The sequence below is a fragment of the Colobus angolensis genome, unplaced genomic scaffold (assembly GCF_000951035.1).
Source record: "Colobus angolensis palliatus isolate OR3802 unplaced genomic scaffold, Cang.pa_1.0 Scaffold46, whole genome shotgun sequence".
Classification (NCBI taxonomy): Eukaryota; Metazoa; Chordata; class Mammalia; order Primates; family Cercopithecidae; genus Colobus; species Colobus angolensis.
Window position 1 is genome coordinate 9,813,203 of NW_012118043.1, and position 24,616 is coordinate 9,837,818.

A 24,616-nucleotide genomic window follows, 5' to 3' on the forward strand; every position below is an offset into this window, starting at 1 on the left:
AAAAACTGGAAGCATTCCATTTGAAAACCGGCACAAGACAAGGATGCCCTCTCTCATCACTCCTATTCAACATAGTGTTGGAAGTTCTGGCCAGGGCAACCAGACAAGAGAAGGAAATAAAGGGTATTCGATTAGGAAATGAGGAAGTCAAATTATTCCTGTTTGCAGATGACATGATTGTATATTTAGAAAACCCCATCATCTCGGTCCAAAATCTCCTGAAGCTGACAAGCAACTTAAGCAAAGTCTCAGGATATAAAATCAATGTGCAATAATCACAAGCATTCCTATACACCATTAACAGACAAACAGAGAGCCAAATCATGAGTGAACTCCCATTCACAATTGCTACAAAGAGAATAAAATACCTAGAAATCCAACTTACAAGGGATATGAAGGACCTCTTCAAGGAGAACTACAAACCACTGCTCAAGGAAATAAAAGAGGACACAAACAAATGGAAGAATATTCCATGCTCATGGATGGGAAGAATCAATATCATGAAAATGGCCATACTGTCAAAAGTAATTTATAGATTCAATGCCATCCCCATCAAGCTACCAATGACTTTCTTCATAGAATTGGGAAAAACTTCTTTAAAATTCATACGGAACAAAAAATGACCCCGCATTGCCAAGACAATCCTAAGCCAAAAGAACAAAGCTGGAGGCATCACACTACCTGACTTCAAACTAGTCTTCAAACGAGTCTACAGTAGCCAAAACAGCATGATACTGGTACCAAAACAGATATATAGACCAATAGAACAGAACAGAGCCCTCAGAAATAACACCACACATCTACAACCATCTGATCTTTGACAAAACTGACAAAAACAAGAATTGGAAAAGGATTCCCTATTTAATAAATGGTGCTGGGAAAATTAGCTAGCCATATGTAGAAAGCTGAAACTGGATCCCTTCCTTACACCTTATACAAAAATTAATTCAAGATGGATTGAAGACTTAAATGTTAGACCTAAAACCATAAAAATCCTAGAAGAAAACCTAGGCAATACCATTCAGGACATAGGTATGGGCAAGGACTTCATGACTAAAACACCAAAAGCAATGGCAACAAAAGTCAAAATAGATAAATGGGATCTAATTAACCTAAAGAGTTTCTGCACAGCAAAAGAAACTACCATCAGAGTGAATAGGCAACCTACAGAATGGGAGAAAAATTTTGCAATCTACCATCTGACAAAGGACTAATATCCAGAATCTACAAAGAACTCAAACAAATTTACAAGTAAAAAACAAACAACCCTATCAAAAAGGGGGCAAAGGATATGAACAGAAACTTCTCAAAAGAAGACATCCATGCAGCCAACAGACACATGAAAAAAATGCTTATCATCACTGGTCATCAGAGAAATGCAAATCAAAACCACAGTAAGATACCATCTCACGCCAGTTAGAATGGCAATCATTAGAAAGTCAGGAAACAACAGATGCTAGAGAGGATATGGAGAAATAGGAATGCTTTTACACTGTTGGTGGGAGTGTAAATTAGTTCAACCATTGTGGAAGACAGTGTGGCGATTCCTTAAGGATCTAGAATTACAATTACCATTTGACCCAGCAATCCCATTACCTGGTATATACCCAAAGGATTATAAATCATGCTGCTGTAAAGACACATGCACAGGTATGTTTTTTGTGCCACTATTCACAATAGCAAAGACTTGGAACCAACCCAAATATCCATCAACATATATACCATGGAATACTATGCAGCCATAAAAAAGGATGAGTTCATGTCCTTTGCAGGGATATGGATGAAGCTGGAAATCATCATTCTCAGCAAACTATCACAAGGACAGAAAACCAAACACCACATGTTCTCACTCACAGGTAGGAACTGAACAATGAGATCACTTGGACACGGTGTGGGGAACATCACATACTGGGGCCTGTCGGGGGGTGGGCTTGGGGGAGGGATAGCATTAGGAGAAATACCTAGTGTAAATGATGAGTTGATGGGTGCAGCAAACCAACATGGCACATGTATACCTATGTATCAAACCTGCAGGTTGTATACATGTACCCTAGAACTTCAAGTATAATAACAATTTTAAAAAAGATTGTTACTTGGTGATATAAACTTTAATGGAAAAAATTCTTAATGTCATATTTCAGAGTGCAACCATCACCTACTATAAAATTTTAGACGTAGACATGAAATGTTTCATCCATACAGATAAATTAAACACAAACTCAGTGGACCCTTTTGAAGAATTGTCAAGGATTTCTGATTGGTAATTTTCCATGGTTTAGTTGGAAAGATGAGTCGACTTTGCAAGGATGGCTAGATATCACTTTTTAATAGTTTGGAGTATTATCTGTAAGTAACACAAATGTAGAAATGCAGCTAGGCTATGCTAAAGTCATAGCGGAGAGGGGAGGTGGCAGTATTGATTCACAGCTCAAGAATGTGTGTGGGATTCAGTGGACATTAGTGATCTGCTTCTCACACAGCACTGTGGGGAAATGCATAGACTCAGATATATCTGCCCACTTTAAAAAATCTTGGCGTGAAATAAGAATAAAAGTTAAAAGCCTTACGGAAGGGAATGTCTGTAGGAACAGACATCAGAATGATGTAGGAAGAATGGTAACAGAGAACAGGGAAGCAAAAGGTAGTCAAGGGTAGTGACGTCTATCTGCCATGGATGAAATTGGTCATACTGTCATAGAGTCTTCCAGTCTCTGGTTTCATCTAAGCTATTTCGTTTTCTCCAAAAGCTGATTTTAGGGTGTGGCTCGCGATGCATCAGGATTCCTAGGAGATCTTACCAGTTGAGGACTCTTCTTGTGTACCTGAAATCCTATACGTTATTAACCCTTTACATGATTCTTTCCCTGTCTCTTTACCCTGTTCCTCACTAACAAGGCACTGGGTCTTGGGAAGATCTTCATTTCCCTGATCTTGAAGTAGAGAGAAAAACTCTTCTGGCCCCCTGATAGAACTAGAAGAGAAAACATAAGAGAGAGTGTTAAGAGTGTAGTTGACTGTAAGAATAAGCATGGACAGCAGAGTTCAGAGAGAAATCACAACAGAAAACCACCTGGGGGGAGCCCAACGGAGGAAGGCTGAGCTTGTTACCGTGTATGAGAAAGAAGAGCTATTGATATGCCTCAGCCAGAAATGCTCCCTACCACTACCATCGCTTTGGATTAGGTCAGGGAATTCCTCTTCTATTGCAGGTTTCTACTTCCACTTATGTCAGAGGAGCGCCAATCAGACCAACACTCCTCAGATAACAACTTTTAAAACTGACCCAAATGTTAAAAACAGATTCTTAAATCATGGGAGAGCAACAGAAAGTTCATGCTTGGAAGAAGGGAATGTCACTGGGTGAGTTTCCCATTTTTCACAGCTCCTTGCCTGAAGGCAGGTCCCACTTGGTGCCATAAAAAGTCTTACTGTTTTTGAAGAGCCAAAAAACAGAGATTGGTGCAAACACAGAAGTTAGAAAGTAAGAGGAAAAATCCCAGAAAGGAGAGAGCCAGAAAAGGGGAGCTATAATTCTGTACATAAATTCTGCCCAAATATCTGATTGACCTTCGAACTGTGTGAGGTGCAGGTGTGGGGAAAGCTCCTACCAGTCTGTCTAAGGCTAAACAGTCTAAAAGATACCAACTGCCTACTGCATAGGAGACCAGAGTTGAGTCTGTCTTCCAAATTAACTGCTTACTAAAGCAAGCAAACAAACAAACAAACAAAAACAATAGTTTTCAGAGGAACATGACAGAATCCAAAATCTCTACAACATATTTTTGGCAGTATCCAGACTATAATCCAAAATCACTAGACATACAAAATATAGGAAAATGTGACCTATACTAAATACAAAACAATCAATAAAGGCCAACCTTGACATGACCCACCTAGTGAAATTAGCAAAGATTTTAAAGTAAAGCAGACAAAGGTATTATAATGATGCTCAAAGACAGAAGAAAATATTCTCATAACAAATGACCAAATAGAAAATCTCAGCAGAGAATATTTACTATAAAAAGGAAACAAATGGAAATTCTAGAATTGAAAAATACAATAACTGAAATTTAAATACAAAATGCACTAGACGTGCCTAAAATCAGACTGGTGATAACAGAAGAGTCAGGGAACAAGAAGATAGGTTAATAAAACTATTCAATCTGAAGAATAAAGAAGAGGAAAAGAAGTTTTTTATAAAAACAAATGGAGCCTCAGGGATCTATGGAGACAATATCTGAAGGTCTAATATAAATAAGATTGGACTCACAGAAGCAGAGAAGAGAATGAGAAAAAAAGAAAACCTGAAGAAATATGGGCTGGGAGCAGTTGTTCATGTCTATTGAGCCCAACACTTTGGGAGGCCAAGGCAGTAGGATATCACTTGAGCCCAGGAGATCCAGACGAGCCTGGGCAACATAGGGAGAACCCCATTGCTGCAAAAAATAAAATAATTAGCTGTGACCAGGCGCAGTGGCCCATGCCTATAATCCCAGCACTTTGGGAGGCCAAAGCAAGAGGATTGCTTGAGCCCAGGAGTTCAAGACCAACCTGGACAACATAGCAAGACCCTGTCTCTACAAAAAATTTAAAAATTAGCTGGTTGCTCTGTCACATGCCTGTAGTCCAAACTACTCAAGAGGCTGAAGTGGGAGGATCACTTGAACCCAGAAGGTCGAGGCTGCAGTGAGCCATGATCACGCCACTGCACTCCAGCCTGCGTGGCAGAGTGAGGCCCTCTCTCTAAAAAAACAAAAAGAAAAAAAAATGGCTGATATTTTTCCAAATTGTAGCTTAAAAATATACACATTTACAGATTCAAGAAGCTCAATATACTATAAGCAAGATAAATATAATGCAAACCCCATCTAGGCATGTTATAATTTAACCGGTGAAAACCAACGGTAATTTAAAATCAGCAAGAGAAAGAGAACCCATTTCACATAGGAGAATGATGTTAAAAAAATCATGGCTGTTTACTTATCAGAAACAATGTAAGCTAGAAGACAATTGACACTTTTAAAGTAGTAAGAGCTGGGTGCAGTGGCTCTTGCACATGTCATCCCAGCACTTTGGGAGGCTGAGAAAGCGGATTGTTTAATCCCAGGAGTTCCAGACTAGCCTGGGCAGCATAGCAAGATGCCATCTCTATTAAAATAAAATGTTATTATTTTTGAAATATTATAATTAATATTTAAAATAAAAATACAGTAAGAAAAAATTGTCAACCAAGAATCCAGCAAAAATATCCTTCAAGAATGAAAGCAAAATAAAGACATTTTCAGATAAAAGAAATCTAAGAGAATTTGTTACTAGCAGATCTACATTACTAAACCTATGACAGAAAAAAGACAAGAAGTTTTATAAAATGACAGGAAGCCCACACCAGATGGAAATGCAGATCTCAGAAAAGAGGAAAGAGTTCCAGAAATGGTAAATATGTGGGTAAATATAAAAGATTATTTTAAATACCTTAAAAATATATATGACTATGTAAAGCAAAAATTATTCCAAGGTTCTTCCAAGATTCTTACATTTCATGTGAAATGATATAGTATTAATTCTAAGTAGACTGTGAAAAGTTAAGAATATGTATATTGTAACTCCTAGGACAACCATGAAAAGGTAATGTGAAGAAGAATAACTAAAAAGCCACTAAAGTGAAATTCAAAAAAAAATTTTAATTAACCCAAAAGTAGGCAGAAAAAGAAGAACAGAAGGGGGGAAAAAACAGAAAATAAAATCATAGACCTAAATTCAACCATATCAATCATTAGATTAAACTTAATGGAGGCCAGGTGCAGTGGCTCACACCTGTAATCCCAACACTTTGGGAGGCCAAGGCGGGTGGATCACCTGAAGTCAGGAACTCAAGATCAACCTGACCAATACGGTGAAACCCCGTCTCTACTAAAATACAAAAATTAGCCAGGTGTGGTGGCATGCACCTGTAGTCCCAGCAACTCGGGAGGCTGAGACAGGAGAATTCCTTAAACCCGGGAGGCAGAGGTTGCAGTGAGCCAAGATCATGCCACTGTACTCCAGCCTGGGTGACAGAGTGGGACTCTATCTCAAAAAAAAAAAAAAAGTTAGTGGACTAAAAATACCAGTTTAAAGGCAGAGGTTATCAGAATGGATTTATACCAAAAAATAATAATAGAAAAGAATGACTATATGCTGTCTGTAAGAGACACACCTTAAATATAAATATACAGATAGATTTAAAGTAAAAATATATATTAAAAAAAGGATATACTGATATCACACTAAGAAATATTACCAGAGGTAAAGAAGAGCATATCATAATGATAAAAGACTCCATTACTTGGGAAATCATAACAAAATTTGAATACACTTAAATGTCAAAATGTGAATACACTTAAAACAGAGCCTCAAAATACGTTAAGGAAAATTTGACATAAAGAGAGAAACAGGCCAGGTGTGGTGAATCACGCCTGTAATTCCAACACTTTGAGAAGCTAAGGCGGGTGGATCACGAGGTCAGGAGTTCGAGACCAGCCTGGCCAACATGGTGAAACTCCTGTCTCTATTAAAAATACAAAAATTAGCCGGGTGTGGTGGCAGGCGTCTGTAATCCCAGTTACTCAGGAGGCTGAGGCAGGAGAATTGCTTGAACTCAGGAGGCAGAGGTTGCAGTGAGCCAAGATTGCGCCACTACACTCCAGCCTGGGCAACAACAGTGAAACTCCGTCTTGGAAAAAAAAAAAAAAGAAAGAGAGAGAGAGAAACAGACACGCCCGCACTCATAGTGGCATTTTGATATACTACTCTCAATATTAAAACAACTATACAAAAAAAAAAAGACAGAGATTATCTGAACAATACCATGAAACATTTTTACCTAATCGATATTTATAAAACACTTCCCCAATAACTGCAGAATACATATCCTTTCATGCTTCAAGGTACTTTGAGACCCTCACGTTCTTGCTGAAGGGTAATAAAGGCCCACCCTCTTTCCCGGAGTTTGATATATCCCATTGCCTTTATGCATAGCAGTAAGTCATTCAGTGATTCAGAGAAGGATGGAGGGAGAACTGATAAAAAGGACACTGCCAAGCTTTATGACAACAAATGATTCAATAAATATAAAGCCTTCGAACAGTGTCTGGCACTTAGCTCTGTCGTTATGACTACCCGCAAGTATGGGAGAGAAGGGAGATCTGGCATTAGGATAATGAGTGGAGTGGTGTCCTGAAGACTGATTTATAGTGAGAATTATTCCTCCTGTGTAGGGCGAGAAAGCAGGGCCACAGAGATGTCACAGGATGACTCCTTTCAGAAACAGTGACTCCAGGCTGATAAGGAGCTACAGGCATGTATAAGTTGCAGACAGTTCTGGCTTTAGTTGCTTTCCAGAAGCTGACACTGGCTCCCTCCTCCCAGGAGAGAACTGTGAGAATTCCCTAGGGTGACAGGGATGGGGCTTTTTGATTTCGTTTTTGTTGTTTTTGTTTTGTTTTGCTTTGTTGCACTACTTTGTGTGGTTGAGGTCTGGGGGTTGGGGTGAAACATCTGCAGAGGCAGCCAGAGAACATGGGGGAGCTGTTGGAGGCCTGCTTTTGGGTTTCCCCCACCATTGTATAGGTGCATGGGTCCTATACCCACTGGAGAGACCCAGACCTGTGGTCCAGGGCCCTCAGGAGTAAGATAAGAATTCTGGCCTCATGAGGATCTGAGAATACAGGTAGGGTCTCCTAACCTCAGGCACTCACTATGAAGGTCCAGATTGTTGTCTCTTCACCCCACCCTATCCCACCAAAATCAAAGCACAGTCCATGCCTCCTATGTACATCTTCACTCTGAGAACAATGAGGCTTTTGGCATGTGAATTGAATAAGTTGGGTTGGAACATGTTATTGGGTGTAGTTGCTATTACAATTGTGGGAAGAGGCCAAGAATGCTCAGCAAGCCAGTCTGGGAGGGGAGGACCATGAGTGACTCCTGCAATGCTGAGCATCCTGGGCTGGGCAACACATCTTCTCTCTTTGCCATCCCAGGCCCTGGGAGAGAGCAGAGGTGGCCTGCCTCAGGAAGGTCACCACGCCCTGGAGAAGGGAGATTTCTTCCAGTATCTCTAGTTAGAAATGAAGTCTTTTGTATGTATTCCTCTCCCCTCTCTGTGCAGGTGCCTATAATCTCATGATGGAAACATGGAAACATGTGTCCATGCCCAGCTAAGGTCCAAGCTACATCTGGTCAGTGTTATACTGAAAGGAATAAAGAACTACTCTATTACCAAGGTGTCTGGGAGGACCACCACAGGGCAACAGGAGTACTGGAGCAGCCGGCCCATTTTCCAGATGAACAGTGGCACGACCACAAGGATCAGCATGAAGCCAACAAAGGCAAACAGGGCCAGTACCAGGGGAATGGCCTCTCCTGAAAACAAAAGATAAAAACAGGCTTAGAAAACAACAGTGAAGATTAAATCTTCAATCCTGAGCCTCCCCCAGTTTCCTGGAGTTGACTCTGCACATTGGCTAAGACAGCAGACACCATCATCCTGAGATTTGATGTGTGCCTTAGTGACCAAAATTACCACCATTAAAAGCATTTTTCTCGAATCCAGATTAAGGCATGGTTTCCAGAAAGCCCCAGGGAAGATTAAAATCTTTTTCTTGTGACACAAAAGGGAGGAGTATCAGTGTTAAGCCAATTGCTGTGTTAGCACGTACCTTGGCACCACTGCCAGGAGGAAGGCAGAGTGCCAAGCCCTGGGCAGGATGAGGGGGAGGTATTGAAAGAAACAGCACAGAATGGGGCTGGGCGGTAACTGAAAACAAAGTATGTTTCACAATTCACTCTTGGCATTGATTCATGTTATGGAGGAAATGGTTCAGAAAACAGTCAGAAAATAACTACAATATATCAAGCCCCTATATTGTGTGCTAGGGATACTGTTGCTTTCCAGAACTATGCTAGGGGCTGGATGTGTAGTTGCTTGTTCTTCACAATGAGTGTGAGTACCCCTGCTTTTATAGAAGAGGAATCTATGCTCAGAATGGTTAAGTGGCCTACCCCAGGTTACCCAGATAGGATTGGCTCCTAAGCTCACAGTCATTCTACCAAATAATTGTAGCAGAAAAGGCCAGATTTGAGCATCTGGAGATGTGGAAGAGGATACAGGTTATTTTCCCATCTCTCTTGAGCAACACAATTAGCCTCTTTGGGCCAGGCTACTCACCTGCAATGTGAAGGGTAGCCCAGTCAATGAGACTGGAGAGGCTGGTGGACTTGTGGCTGGGGGCGTTGTACATTGTTTCAATGATTTTGGAAAATATTTTGGTGGTACGCATCAAGAGACACACAAATGTTCATACCCTTTCATCCACTCCTGCAATTTTTAATTTTTAATTTTTGTAGTATATAGTGGGTGTATATGGGGTACATGATACAGGCATGCAATGTGAAATAAGCACATCATGGAGAATAGGTAGCCATCCTCTCAAACATTTATCATTAGTGTTACAAACAATACAATTACACTCTTTAACTTACGTAAAAATATACAGTTCAATTATTGTTGACTATAGTCACCCTATTGTGCTATGTGCTATCAAATCGTAGGTCTTATTCATTCTTTCTGTTTTCTTTGTGCCCATATCCTCACTTCTCCCCAACTCCTGAAATTTTAATTCCAAAAACTAATCCCAAGGAAGGAAACAACTATATACATAAGTCAGTTCTTAGCAACATCTGAGCTAGAGCAACAGCCTTTCATTTACATATATTGACATATACATATGCTTTTTTTTAAAGATAGTCTTGCTCTGTCACCCAGGCTAGAGTGCAGTGGTGCAATCTTGGCTCCCTGCAACCTCTGACTCCTGGGTTCAAGTGATTTTCTTGCCTCAGCCTTCCCAGTAGCTGGGATTACAGGCGTGTGTGCCACCATGCCTGGCTAATTTTTGTAGTTTTAGTAGAGATGGGGTTTTACCACATTGGTCAGGCTGGTCTCAAATTTCTGACCTCAGTTGATCCACCTGCCTCAGCCTCCCAAAGTGCTGGGATTACAGGCATGAGCCCACCACACCCAGACCTTTAAAAATGAGGTAGAACCACCATTCTGAGCAAACTATCGCAAGGACAGAAAACCAAACACCGCATGTTCTCACTCATAGGTGGGAATTGAACAATGAGAACACTTGGACACAGGATGGGGAACATCACATACCAGGGTCTGCCGTGGGGTGGGGGGATGGGGGAGGGATAGCATTAGGAGATATACCTAAGGTAAATGATGAGTTAATGGGTGCAGCACACCAACATGGCACATGTATACATATGCAACAAACCTGCACGTTGTGCACATGTACCCTAGGACTTAAAGTGTAATCTTTAAAAATGAGGTAGATCCATATGTACTGACATGAAAAGATGTTCACAATATACTACTGAGTGAAGACAAGCCAAGTACAGAGTAGTAGGTACAATATCATCCCATCTATGTGTGTGAGCATTGGTACCACACAGAAAACGCCTGGAAGATTAAACACCAAACTCACTGAGGGAAACCTCCTGAGTAATATGCAGAAGAATGGGGCACACTCATCTCTTCATTTATTTATTTATTAAAATGAGACAAGGTCTCGCTATGTTGCCCAGGCTGGTGTTCAACTCCTGGGCTCAAGCAATCCTTCTGCCTCAGCCTCCCAAAGTGCTGGGATTACAGCTGTGAGCCACCATGCCTGGTCCTGCCCCTTACTTTATATGTTTTGGTGTTGTTTGGATTGTTAAGCAAGCTTGACTTGTATGATTTCATAAAGTAGTATAAAATAGTAATCAGGAAATCTGCATGAAAAATGTTATGCATATGATATTTGTGAAAAAGCAGGCACAAAATGTATATGTTATAGGACTACAGCACGTGCCTACACATGGGAATGACTGAAGGATGATGCCCTCAATGAACCGGTGTGGTGGCTCACACCTGGAATCTCAGCTCTTTGGGAGGCCAAGGCCCAGGCAACAGAGCAAGACCTTGTCTCTACATATGAAATAAAGTAAATTTTTTTAGAAAGAAAAATAAATAAATAAATGTACTACAAAATTAAGGTAATAATTAGTCTTTTTAAAAAGATAATAGTTTTTTTTTTTAAAGACTAAAAGGCTATACACAAAAATGTAACTAGTGACATTTGAGTGACAGATCATGGGATGTAGGCTCTTATTTGGTTTTGCTTCTTTTCAAAGGGTTTTTAAACATTGTAGGTTTTCTGACCTTAAAATATTCAAGGGAAAAGAGTAATTCAAACGAGGATTCTCTAGACTTTCCATAAGGTCCTTTCTAGATGAAGAAGGCTGTGGCATTTTACAATGTAGTGCCTCCTTCCAAGGTCTGACCCTCTGAAGCCTGTTCTGAACCCTCTGCAGCCCGCTCTGAACCCTCTGAACCCTCTGCAGCCCGCTCTGATTCTCAGGCAGTAACTATCTGGTAAACCAGTCTTGCAACACCTGGCCCCCAGGCCTAGGAAGCTTTAAGGGGGAAAGTGTTTCAGACAGCTGCTCATAACCCCACCCAGCTCCAGGGTGGACTCCTACCTCTAGGGAATCAGAGTGACAAACATACTTTCACCATGGGAACCCACCCAGTCCATGAGGGAGGTCAGTGAAATCAAGGGAAAACTCAGAACCAAAGGAACCCAGCAGGCCTCTGAGATATGACCAGGAGGGGCTATCACCTGTGCAGGGCTCCAGGGACAGAGAAGCCAGCCTTACCTTGCACCTCCACACATTCTGTCTGGCTGAAGGTGCTGTACCTCCCAATGGCCTTCACAAATGTCTGGGCCTTCACACAGTATGCAGCCCCTGGCTCCATGGTTTCTAGGTGCACTGGAATACCCCCGCTCCTCACCATTTTGACATGTTCCTTTGAGAAACCAGAAAACATAGTTATTGATCAAGTGCGGTGGCTCACGCCTGTAATCCCAGCACTTTGGGAGGCTGAGGTGGGCAGATCACCTGAGGTCAGGAGTTCAAGACCAGCCTGGCCAACATGGTGAAACCCCGTCTCTATTACAAATACAAAATTAGCTGGGCATGGTGGCAGGTGCCTGTAATCCCAGCTACTCAGGAGGCTGAGGCAAGAGAATTGCTTGAATCCAGGAGGGAGAAGTTGCCATGAGCCAAGATCATGCCGCGGCACTCCAGCTTGGGCGACAGAGCGAGACTCTATCTCAAAAAAAGGAAGAAGAAAAGTTATTCCCAGAAGGCAGCAGGACTGGAAAGGGCAAAAAGTGCCAAGGAAGGAAAGTTGCAGATACTTCCTTTCCGGATGCTCACAGAATGTTCCCTCTCACTTATGCATACATTCATTCAATCATATTTATTAAGTACCTACTATGTGCTAGGCACTGCTCTAAGCACAGGGACCTAGCATTGAACAAAATGGACAAAGTCCTTGCTCTCATAGAGCTTACATGGGGTGAGACAGACATTGAAAAAGTACACATCAGGTGGTGATAAGGACCGTGAAGGAAAAAGCAGAGCAAAGAGATGGTAACGAGGAGGCACGTTTTAAACAGAGTGGTTAGAGAAGGCTTCTCTGATAGGGTAACATTTGTGCAGAGACCCTGACTTGAGCGGGGGCTTGGCATGGCCACTGCTGCCAGGGAGTCAGTGCAGTGGAGCCATGAGCAGCACCTCCTCACTCATCCACCCATCTGTCCATCCATCTGTTCAGCCTTCCACCTCCATGCCCCTCCCTAAGGCTGTGCTCCTCATCTGAACCTGTGGAGGCTTGCCTGAACCAAGCCTAGATGACTCAGGGTACATGCTCCCCTCTTAGCCCTGGCACTGCCAGTTACCTAGGGTGGGTAGTGGGCTCCATCCCAGTGAATCTGAGGGAGCTGCATGCTTCCTCCTGCACAGGCTCTGCCCTGTCCACAACACTACTCCATCTGCCTGGCTGGCAATGCCATATCCTACAGTGGGCTCTTGCCTAGCAGGGGTAAATACTGAAACCCAGTGTTGTACCTGCCCACACCACCTTTCATGGGAAGCTACCCAACCTACAGCCCTCTTTGAATGGGTTGTGAGGCACGTGCTCTGAGTCCAGATACTGCTATAAGATCAAGGGTACTCTTGGCCTGAGAAAGGTCCAATCGGGGCAAGCTGGCTACCAGCAACCCCTGAAGCTTGGCCTGATAAGACGAGCAAGACCAATTGGATTCTTCTTCTGAGGATTTGGTCTTGGGAAGCTGAATACCGAGAGCTAGAAGCAGGGACAAAGGAGAGAGGACACAGTGAGGAGGACTCAGGCCTAAGAGGCCTGGAGGGGCGGGGGGGCACATCATAGGCACGAGTAGGAAGCATTGATGAGGGATCACAGCCTGGAATAAGCTAGGAAAGGGCCACAGAAAGTATGCAAGAGCAGGGACCCACCACAGGGGAGCAAGGGCTCTGGGTAAGCGAGGCTGTAGCCTGGCCCTGTGCCAGCTCTGTTCATAGATCTGTGAGAGCTCCTTATCGCACCGTATTAATCCCTGTGATAAAGCCTATCTTTGCTTGTGCTGCCTGGAGTGGGCCTCTAAGCTTTGTCACCACATGCTTGGACAGAGTCTCCACAGGTCTGAGTGTCCCCTAGTTCCTGCTCATGCTTCACTCCTTGCACTGCTGCTGCTTGTCTGGCTAGTCCCTCTGTGACGGCTGGCCTCCCAGCCATCCCAGGCTGTAGGACCCTTCCCATGGGGAAGGCAGCACCCTCCTGGGCATTCTGCGTGGCCCACCTGCTCATAGATGGGTTTACTCATAAGCCAGCTCCTGGATCCCTGCCTCTACCTCTTCATCCTGCCAAGATACACACCCTCAGGAGGTTTGTACCAGCCCTGTGGGCTTTTGAAATCATCCTGTTGATCTAGAAATCCTGACTGCTGCCCCTAAGTGGCTGAGGAGATGAGCTGATGAGGGAGAAAAAAGGCATTGAAAAGATATTGTGGGTCCAGCTAGGTTAGAGTTTAGGGTAAGGGGGCAGCCCCACACTTCAGCAGATGTGGCCTGGAAAGGCTCCCAGCCAAGGAATGATTGAATGGACCAAAGCAGTTCTTTGGAGAAGAGACTGATGGGGTGGTCAGCATACCCATCTTTTGCACACTTCACCCAGAACTGCTCATCCCCAGGTCACCCAGTGAGCACTGCAGGGGCCGCTTTCCCTTGCTCACCCTCAGAGATCTGTGCCTTCTTTCCCGAAGCCTGACCCAAGGGCCAAGGCTGGAGTCTCACCTCGGCACCAGGCTCCCTCCTCCAGTAGGCCACAAGGAACTCAAACTGGGGCCCTAGGTCCTCCAGCTCAATAACCAGGTGGAAGCCATCTTTGGTGATCTCCATCCCAGGTGGGGTAAGGATGGCTGTTGGCAAGACAACAGGAGAGTTAAAGCCAGCCCCAGACAGGGCTGATTTCCCTGGAACACAATGACCGTGACATCTATGGAAATATTTCAGTCTCTGTAGGGAAGGGAGGGAGTCAGCTGTAGCTTCAAGCTCATGGAAACATGTACACAAATACTCTCCTGTATGCAGCAGGTGCTCAGGTGCTGTATGCTCAGGTGCTTTTTGAGTGATGAATGAATGAAAAAACAAATGACAAATACTATAATTCTCTTCTTTTTTGATCCTTTAATAAAGTCCACTGTTCCTTCTCCAGGAGGCACATATACACAAGAAAAGTGATTAAAAACTCCAGTAAACATTATCTCTTGCTCTTTTAAAATTTTATGATCCATGCCCCTCCTGTCACCACTTTTTCAGCAGAAATTGCTCCTCACTTTGGCTCACTAAGTGAGCAGATGCCATATTTTAATGCTTGCCAAATGCCTATGTGAGCTCAGGTCTATACTGAACAGCCAGGCCCGGTCTTTGCCCCTTAGGAATGAGCATACCTGGCAGGGCCACGTGCATTCCCACAACTCACATAGATCTGTGGCATGTACTGGCTACTGACAACTTTCCTGTATCAGCAGATGAGCAGACCATGAATACGGCTGGCCATTCTATTCTCAGCCCAATTCTATTTTTCATCTCATATCCTAAGTAAGGGATGCTGGCAAGTTACTGGCTTTTTTTTTTTTTTCTTTTCAGACAGGGTCTCACTGTCAGCTAGACTGAAGTGTGCAGTGGCACTAGCATGGTTCACTGCAGCCTCGAACTCTCAGGCTCAGGTAATCCTCCCACCTGAGGCTCCCAAGTAGCTGGAACTACAGGCACACATCACCACACTCAGCTAATTTTGTTTGCATTTTTTGTAGAGATTGGGTTTCACCACATTGCCCAGACTGGGCTCAAGCAGTTTGCCCACCTCGAGCTCCCAAAGTGCTGGGATTACAGGAGTGAGCCAATGTGCCCCGCCCACAGGCTTTTTACAGATTCCAATAATCAACTCTAGAAATTACAGCATAAGCACAAACATTATCTTTCATATTGTAAGGTCCCCAGCGGAGAGGCCCACAGCCCTTGTGACTACCTTACCATCAGCAGACCAACAGCAGAAGGCCCACACAGATAGTCTCTACACCCTGGTTACTGGTGATGGAGTTATACCTGCCTCTCAGACCCAGATACTGCAGGACCAGAAGGGCCACCCTGATCACTGGTCTTGGATTGGAAAGTGGGCTGGGGCATGCTCTGGGCTAAATCTGCCTTCCCTGGGGTCAGCGGACACTCAGAAGAAAGGCAGTGCCTAGAGGGAGTTTTCAGAGAGCAAAGCCTTTCCCCCTCGCCTCCCTCATCAGAGAAGTGTATATGCTTGGCTGTTGGAGAGCTACCTGGATGGGGGTCAGGAGGACTTGGGAAGTCAGGGCCAACTGTACAAAATACATTCAGTGCTGAGATTCATATGACCACTCAGCACCACTAGCACTACCTCTGAAACACCTCCAGAAGGGAAACAGATATTTCACTCCTCGACTTTTCTGTCAGATATGATTGGAACTGGGTCTTCTGATCTCCATCTTTACTGAGACCAGAATTAGAGAAAATAATCTGAAGTTTCAGTTCAGAGGAGAGCTGTTCGACAGCGTTAGGGCAGGAACCTCTGTCCTATGCCTTCTGCATGCTTATCTCATTTAATCTGCCCAGGAAGCTTTAGAAGGTAAACATTGTTCCTGTTTTTTTATGGGGGGGGCAGGTGGGGGCGGTTTTTTGTGAGGGAGTCTCGCTCTGTCACCCAGGCTGGAGTGCAGTGACGCGATCTCGGCTCACTGCAAGCTCCGCCTCCCAGGTTCATGCCATTCTCCTGCCTCAGCCTTCCGAGTAGCTGGGACTACAGGCGATGGGGTTTCCCTGTGTTAGCCAGCATGGTCTGGATCTCCTGACCTCGTGATCCACCCACTTCGGCCTCCCAAAGTGCCGCGCCCAAAGTGAACCACCGCGCCCAGCCTAACATTGTTCCTGTTTTACAGAGAGATTAAGGGACATGCCCAGAGTCACAGAGTTAATCTACAGAATGTGAGCCCATTTCTTTCTACATCTCTACCTCCCTCGTGTAGGGTGTTTAGTCTCTTTACTAGTGGATCTCAACCCTGGCTGTACATAAAAATAATCTGGGAAGAATTTTAAACTCCCAGTGAACAAGATGCATGCAGATCATTCAAACCAGACTCTCTGTGGAAGGGCCCCAGGCATAAGTGATTCTAAAGCTCCCCTGTGACTCGAATGTACAAAGTTAAAAACCTCTGCTCTCGGGCCGGGCGCGGTGGCTCACGCCTGTAATCCCAGCACTTTGGGAGGCCGAGGCGGGCAGGTCATGAGGTCAGGAGATCGAGACCCTCCTGGCTAACACAGTGAAATCCCGTCTCTACTAAAAATACAAAAAATTAGCCGGGCGAGGTGGCGAGCACCTGTTGTCCCAGCCACTCAGGAGGCTGAGGCAGGAGAATGGTGTGAACCCGGGAGGCGGAGCTTGCAGTGAGCCGAGATGGCACCACTGCACTCCAGCCTGGGCGACAGAGTGAGACTCTGTCTCAAAAAAAAAAAAAAAAAAAAAGATATACCTGGTCTAGATCCTCTCATCTTTCATGGCTCCCCTCTACTGACTTGGTCAAGCTTCATGTCAGAGCCCTTCACTACATGATCAGCTGCTTCCTTACCCTCTGCCCATCAGCCCTTGCCTCCTCTGTTCCCCAAACACACAGGTCCTTTTACACAATGGCCAGTGCTTGTACTCAGCTATATTTGGCCACCTATCTGGATTCCTCTATTACTTCTTTCTCAATCCTTTTCCAGGTACCACTCCAAAAGAAAAGTTATTTATTTCCCACAGAAGTCATTATAGACGGGCAATTTTCCGGTGGCTCTGTTATAAATCCTCTTGCACAACAAAGCTATAAATCCTCTTGCACAACAAAGCTGATTACATGGGCAGTAAATATGCAGTTAATGAGGCATCAAGTGGGAGGCAGTGTAAGATTTATGGAGGCACAATCAGGGTAGGGAGCAGCAGTCCTGGTGCCATCTCTTCACTTCCAGAGCAGCTTTCCTTCCAGGTTCCCAGTGTCAGCATCCCCAACACCTGCACTCCCTGACACAGACAATCAGGAATGACTTGTAAAGTTAAAGGGCATGAGAGAGAGCAGCATGTAGAAAGCAGCTGGCAATTTTTCAAATGTACCAGTAAGGGTTGTTTGTGTTCACAATACCCTGGCTTTGCAGGATTCTTTTGATGTTAAAAAAAAGTCTAGAAAGTCTAGGTGAACATGGTTCCCAAAGGAGTAGCTGGTGGGGGTGGGAGTGTAAGGAGAGAAGGGCCTTACTTGAGTTTCTATTAAAGGGATGCTTCAGGATGCTCCAGGCTGAGGTCTGTGAGCCCAGTGTGGCCCTGACACGGAGGTTGTATGGCACAGTGGCCGTGATGTCATCAGTGACATCACACTCAGGACCTTCAGTGAGTGAGCACCAGCTGCTGGGGATCCAGATGTGGCTCGCGTACAGGCTCTCATACTCCCTATTAAAGAGAGGAGGGCACGGAGTTACACCAGCCCCTCTGACACAGGCTCTGTTATGGTTGCAAGTAACTGCCTTCATTCTCCTACTTTGTACAGGTAAGTAAAGTAAGTACTTGCTCATTATCCCAGCTCCTCCACTCTCCTCCCTACCAACCATCGGTTCTCCCTTACTCCTTTTATCGCCAGATGGGGAAAGCTAGGCATAAACATCAATGTGTCTGTATCTCTTATCTCGTCATCTCCAGGGTAGTCACCCTAATCTCAGCCACTGTCATTCCTTGCCTTGCCGTGGTCTCCCAGCTTGCACACCTGCCATTCTCGAAACCCTTCACCACTCAGCAGATCATGACATTTCTCTCCTTACTGGCTTCCTACAGGACTTAGAATGGGATCCAAACTCTTGCCAGTGGCCTACAAGGTGCTTTGGCCTTCTCTCTCACTCAGCTCCTAAGTATGATATTCTTGCCACACTGGTCATTTCTCCGAAATGCTGAGCACTTTTTGCCTTAGGACCTTTGGCTAGCTGTTCACTCCATCTCAAACGCTCTGCCTCTGCTGTTCGCATGGCCAGCTCCTCTTGTCCTTCAGACATGGCATAAATATCACCTCCTCAGAGAGGCCATCCCAGGCCATCTAATATAAAGGAGACTCAGCGTCAACTCTCTATGGCATCAGCCTTTTAGGTTCCTCCTAGCACTGATTACTGTCCAAAATTCCCCAGAGCAGTGCTTTCCAAAAATAAACTTTCTGTGATGATGCATATATTCTAAATCGATGTTGTTCAATATGGTAGCCACTGGCCGCATGTGGCTATTAAACACCTAAAATGTGACCAGTGTGGCAGGAAAAAGACATTTTAATTTAATTTAATTTAAATTTAAATAACCAGCTGTGGCTGGTGGCTACCATACTAAGGAATGCTGGCCTAATATATTTACCATCTGTATCGTCCTCTAGATGTAAGCTCTCAAAATCCAGAAACCTTGTCAACTGTATCCCTGAGCCTAGAAGAATATCTACACATGTAGGTGCTCAGCCTGTACTCATTGTTAATGAAATATATGGAGCAGTTTCTGTGTCCTTATCAATCTTCAATAGCTGCAAGTACCTGGTCACCTGGAGAAGACTAGAGCCTGCTTGGCCCCAGGGCCAGCTGACCTTTAGGGTTATAGTTTGTTTTGGCTCTAGGTATAAGCTTATAGTCAGGAAAAGTAAGGACTTCTCCACCCTTAAAGGATCTGAGTCTCCAGTGATTTATCCATCTCAAGTCAGAGTCAAACCCGTTGAACAGTTGATTCACTTTTTAAAAGAACTCCAACAAAATGTGTTAGGCACATTCGTCTTCCCAGAGAGTTCACTGTCAAATCCACGGAACAATTTCCCTTGCTTCTTCAACTCTTTCAATGCCTATGCAGACAGAGGGGGTAGATCATTGGGGATAATCTATCCCTGGACTCAAAAAGCCACCTTGGGCTCAGGAGGAAGGGCTATGCCTTCAGGAACCAACTTCTGCCTAAAGGAGAAGAACTATTAAAAATAAGATTAAAAAAAAACAAAACTCACCCCTGGTATTCGACAGAATAATACACTGTTTCTCCAGGCACGATCACTGGGCTCCACATCAAGAGATGCTTCATGTTGGTTGAGAGTACAGAGAGGTTCTGAGGGGCAGGCAGAATGGTCACTTCATCTAGGATCAAGGCAGATAGCCTGGCTGACAGGTGGGCTCATAGTGGGAGAATGCCACAGCTTCAAATTAATGTCTAATGAAGGGCCTCACCTGCGGAGGTTGCAGTGAGCCAAGATTGTACCACTGCACTCCAGACTGGACGACAGAATGAGACTCTGTCTCCAGAAAAACAAAAAAGGCCTCACATGTTTATAAACCAGAAACAACTCTAATTTTATCATACTTATGTTAATGCTAAATTTTTGGTACCATCATTGTAATTCTGATTTTGTTGATAAATGGCATATCAATATTAATAATGACTAATATTTATCTAATACTTACCATGTTCTATCTAGGCCATGTGCTGGATTTTTACATGATTGTCTCATTGAATTCTCATGACCATACTGGGAGGTAAATACCATTAGTTTTTCCATTGTACAAATGAGAAAACTAAGTCACATTATTTATGACTCTTCTGTTAGACTGACCAGGATCCAGAGACTCTGCCACTTACTATGTCGCTTTAAGCAAGTTGCATAAACATGAGCCTCTTAATCATTCATGGAAAACCCATGCAGACTACCACAACATTCTCATCACCTCCCTCTCCTGCCACTGCCATCCTCAGATGCCAAAGCACATCCTTTCATGTCCCTCAGCAAGGCCAAATGGGGCATCAGCTGCCAGGTGGGAAGTACAGGCTCAGATCTGCTGTGGAGAGAGTCCATTCGAGTGGGACACCAAGCCAGCTCTGCGACTCCACCCCAGAAAGACTGCAGGCCCCTGAGTCAGTCTGGGACACCAGTATGCCCAGAGTGTGCCCAGACACAGTGTGCCCAGAGTATGCACACAGTGGGACTATGATTTGTAGAGAATGAAAGAGCCCTATGAAGGTGAACCTGCTCATAAGGACTTTGGGCAGTCACAAAACCAAAAACTTCATCCTCACATGTCACCCCAAGGTACAGTCTGAACTCTCTGCTGTGTTCCTCTTTAAATGCCCAACACCTGCCTCCCTTTGCTGTTATAGGACAGTGATAACATCTACAGCATAGTAGGGGTGGGGCTGGAGTCCTCATTTGGGACTTTTCATCTCTGTGCCTATCTCCAGATTGGCACCTGCTGTTCGTTATCAAGCCCTGTGACCACAAAGGGATGGAAGGCTGCTGGGGACACCCCACCTGGTTTCCCTGCTCCTTCGCTAATGTAGGGCCCTAGTGATGCACCTCCATCTTACCCTCAGCATCCATGGTCTGTTCTGTGGGGAAACACCGGGAGCACCCACAAGGCAGGCTTCCTGACCCCACCCACCCCCAAGCTTGAAATCACCCAAGGGATGGAAAGGAAAAGGGGTGGAGTGGTACAGGAGGACAGGGAATGGTCCCCTCTGACACCTTCCTCTGGTAAATGAAAAAAAAAATTCTCTAGCCAGCTATTTGGGGAATATAAAGCTATATAAATATAAAGCTACATTTTATAAAACTAGTTAATGTAATTACATAATTAAATTATGTCAACAAATCCATTTATTAATTAACATAATTTAATTATATAACTTAAAGCTCTCAGAAATGAAATCTCCAGGCACATATGGTTTTAATGGAAAATACTACCAAACATTTAAAGAAGATAACATCAACAAAATGCAATTTCCTCTAAAACAGAATAGGAAAGAACAGTTTCCAGCTTACTTTATGAGGCCAGTATTACTGTGATACCAAAATCAAACAAGGAAAATATATACATAAACTACATAAAAATATATCTTATAAACTTAGACAAAAATCTTCAACAAAATATTAGCAATCCAAATTCAATAATGTACAAAAAGAACTGTATACTATGACCAAGGGGGATTTGTTCTAGGTATGCAGGGCTGGTTCAACATTTGAAAATCAGTTAATGTAATTTACCATGTCAATAAAGTAAAGAATAAAATCATAAATCATATCAATTGACACAGAAAAAGGATTTACAAAACCCACATCCATTCATTATGAAAAATAGGACAAAACAGGCCTGGTGCGGTGGCTTACGCCTGTAATCCCAGCACTTTGGGAGGCTGAGGCAGGTGGATCACCTGAGGTCAGGAGTTCGAGATCAGCCTGACCAACATGGTGAAACCCAGTCTCTACTAAAAATAGAAAAATTAGCTGGGTGTGGTGACGCATGCCTGTAATCCCAGCTACTTGGGAGGCTGAGGCAGGAGACTTGCTTGAACCTGGGAGACGGAGGTTGCAGTGAGTCGAGATCACGCCATTGCACTCCAGCCTGGGCAACAAAGCAAGACTCCATCTCAGAAAAAAAAAAAAAAGAAAAGAAAAAGAAAAACCAAGACAGAACCAAAAACTCTCTTCAAGTTAAGAGCAGCAGGGAGTTACCACAACTTCATAAAGACCATCTACAAAAAACCTACAGCTAACATCTTACTTAACGGTGAAGGACTGAATGCTTCCTCTCCAAGATCAGGAACAGGCAAAAATGTACACTCTTATCACTCCTATTCAACATACTACTGAAAGTTCTAGCCACTGTAATAAGGCAAGCAAAAGAAGTAAAAGAAATACAGATTATAAAGGAAGTAGTAAAACTTGTCCTATATGCAAATGACATGATATGCTATGTAGAAAAATCCCACAGAATCTTAAAAAAAAAATCTAAAACTAGGCCAAGCATGGTGGCTCATGCCTGTAATCCCAGCACTCTGGGAGGCCGAGGCAGGTGGATCACCTGAGCTCAGGAGTTCGAGACCAGCCTGACCAACATGGCAAAACCCCATCTCTACTAAAAATACAAAAATTAGCTGGGCGTGGTGGTGCGCACCTGTAATCTCGGCTATTCGTGAGGCTGGGGCAGAAGAATCGCTTGAACCCAGGAGATGGAGGTTGCAGACAGTTGAGATTGCACCACTGCACTCTAGCCTGTGCAACAGAGCAAGACTCCGTCTCAACAACAAAATTATATTTCTATATACCAGCAACAAACACATACACAGACATTAAAATTATAATCACTGAAAAAAATAGGTGTAAATCTAACAAAATACATTCAGGGTTTGTATAAGGAAAACTCCACAATGCTAAATGAAGTCAAAGAAGATTTAAATAAATGGAGAGACATACTGTGTTCATGCATTAGAAGATTCAACAGTTAAGATGCCAGTTCTCCCCCAAATTGATATATAGGTTTAATGCAATTCCTATCGATAGTCCAGCAAGTTTTTTGTTAACATAGATAAGTTTTTCCTAAATTTTGTAAGAAAAGTCAAAGGAACTAGAATACCTAAAAGGAGGGGGAGGGGTTTCAAGATAGCTTACCAGAAGCATTTCATGCTTACCTCCTCCACTTAGAAGAACCGGAATCATGTATATACAGTCACACTTTGAATACATTATCCAAAAGAGAACACTGGAACTCAACAGAAAAGTTACAGGAAACACCAAAAGCAAGGAAGGAGGAGGAGAGGCAGACTGCTTGGCTAGGATCAGCTGGCAGCCAAGAGTGACTTCTCAGCGTAGGGAAAGAGTAAGTGAGAGACTTCCGGTGTCCCTCATTCCCACCATGGAATCATGCAATCCTGGCCGCGAGAGAGTTCCTCAACCCTCCTAAGTCCTGAAAACATACATAGGGAGCTGCCAGGAGAATGGGGGACAAAACTGTCCCAAGAAGGGAACTCATGCTGGGTTCCATACTTTTTCTGAGACCCAAACAGTTACAGCAAGGCACCATTTTAAATCCTAGTCTTTGGCAGATGCACATGCTATTCTGGTGGCCAGCAGCACCATTAGAGAAACTCAAGCTATTGCTGCTGAGACTAGGGCACAAACTGGGAATGAACTCCCACAGCTGAGACTGAGAATCAAGTGAGGCATGGGCTGCAGCTCTCAATGCTGGGAAGTGAGTGCTGCCAGGACTGAGACTGGGATGAAAACAGGCACAAGCTGCCACTGGGGCTTAGTCACAAGCTGGTTGGGGACTCCTGCAGCAAGGTAAGGGCTCAAGCTAGGTGTGGCCGGCTGCTGCCAGGGCTGGGGGGTAAGCCCCGCCAGGGCCGAAGCATGAGACAGGTACATGTTCCCCACCTACTGGCCCAGGCTGTAGCCACAGAGGTCAGCCCCACCCTCTCCAGTGGGAGGACCTCAGCATGGCTACTACCACTCTTCACCCATGCATTCCACCTGAGACCTGAGGATTGCCCTGACCCCTACCCACCATGACTGGTGCCTGCTCCCACTTTGAAGGGCCTGAGTACAAGCTCACTCAACCCAGCTTCACTCCCTTCTCTGAGACACAGCACATAGCCCATGGCCTTGGAGGGTGACAAGGGCACCTTGGGTACCTGAGTACTCCTTCTGGGGTCCTGAGGTTGGGTCTAAACTCTCAGCTGCCATCACGTCAGCTGGCAAGTACCACCTGCGGTCCTGGAGACTGTCCTACACAGCCCATCACACCCACTGCCATCATAAAAGGACAACTCTTAGAACTCAGATAATTATGCTGCCACTGCTACTGCCATCACTTGTGCCATGCTAGCTGTCTAGGGCCCCAAGAACCCTCTTGCCAAGAACCCAGTCCACCACTACCACTGCCAGCAAGCAAGTCATGTGGAGGCCCAAGAATCAACGTGCTGGTAACCACCAACACCAGTGCCAGCATACCCAACCCTGGGACACAAGGATAGGCATACTCAGACCACCAGTGCCAAAATTGGGGCCTGTAGACTGGCCCACCTGGCATCCCACAGCACAACTTCACCACAGACTCCAATAACTGTATCCTAACCCACTGATGAAATCACAGATACTACTAATGCTGCAGCCAAAGTACCCAGAATAAAAGCAAAAATGGGCCAGGCACAGCGGCTCACACCTGTAATTCCAGCACTTTGGGAGGCAGAAGTGGGCGGATCACAAGGTCAAGAGATCAAGACCATCCTGGCTAACATGGTGAAACCCCGTCTCTACTAAAAATACAACCATTA

The 24,616-nt window shown here is 44.4% G+C and overlaps 1 protein-coding gene across 1 annotated transcript in view; it reads right to left on the reverse strand.

Annotated features, from left to right (window-relative positions):
• The window catches only part of IL20RB (interleukin 20 receptor beta), a 47,223-nt gene that overhangs the window by 7,178 nt on the left and 15,429 nt on the right, over positions 1 to 24,616 (reverse strand). Inside the window, exons 2-6 of the mRNA XM_011958156.1 lie at positions 19,524 to 19,650; positions 17,769 to 17,959; positions 14,245 to 14,369; positions 11,743 to 11,893; positions 8,261 to 8,403 (exon numbers count right to left, since the gene is read on the reverse strand). Coding sequence (XP_011813546.1) covers positions 8,261 to 8,403; positions 11,743 to 11,893; positions 14,245 to 14,369; positions 17,769 to 17,959; positions 19,524 to 19,650 — 737 coding nt within the window. The remainder of the gene's footprint in view (positions 1 to 8,260; positions 8,404 to 11,742; positions 11,894 to 14,244; positions 14,370 to 17,768; positions 17,960 to 19,523; positions 19,651 to 24,616) is intronic.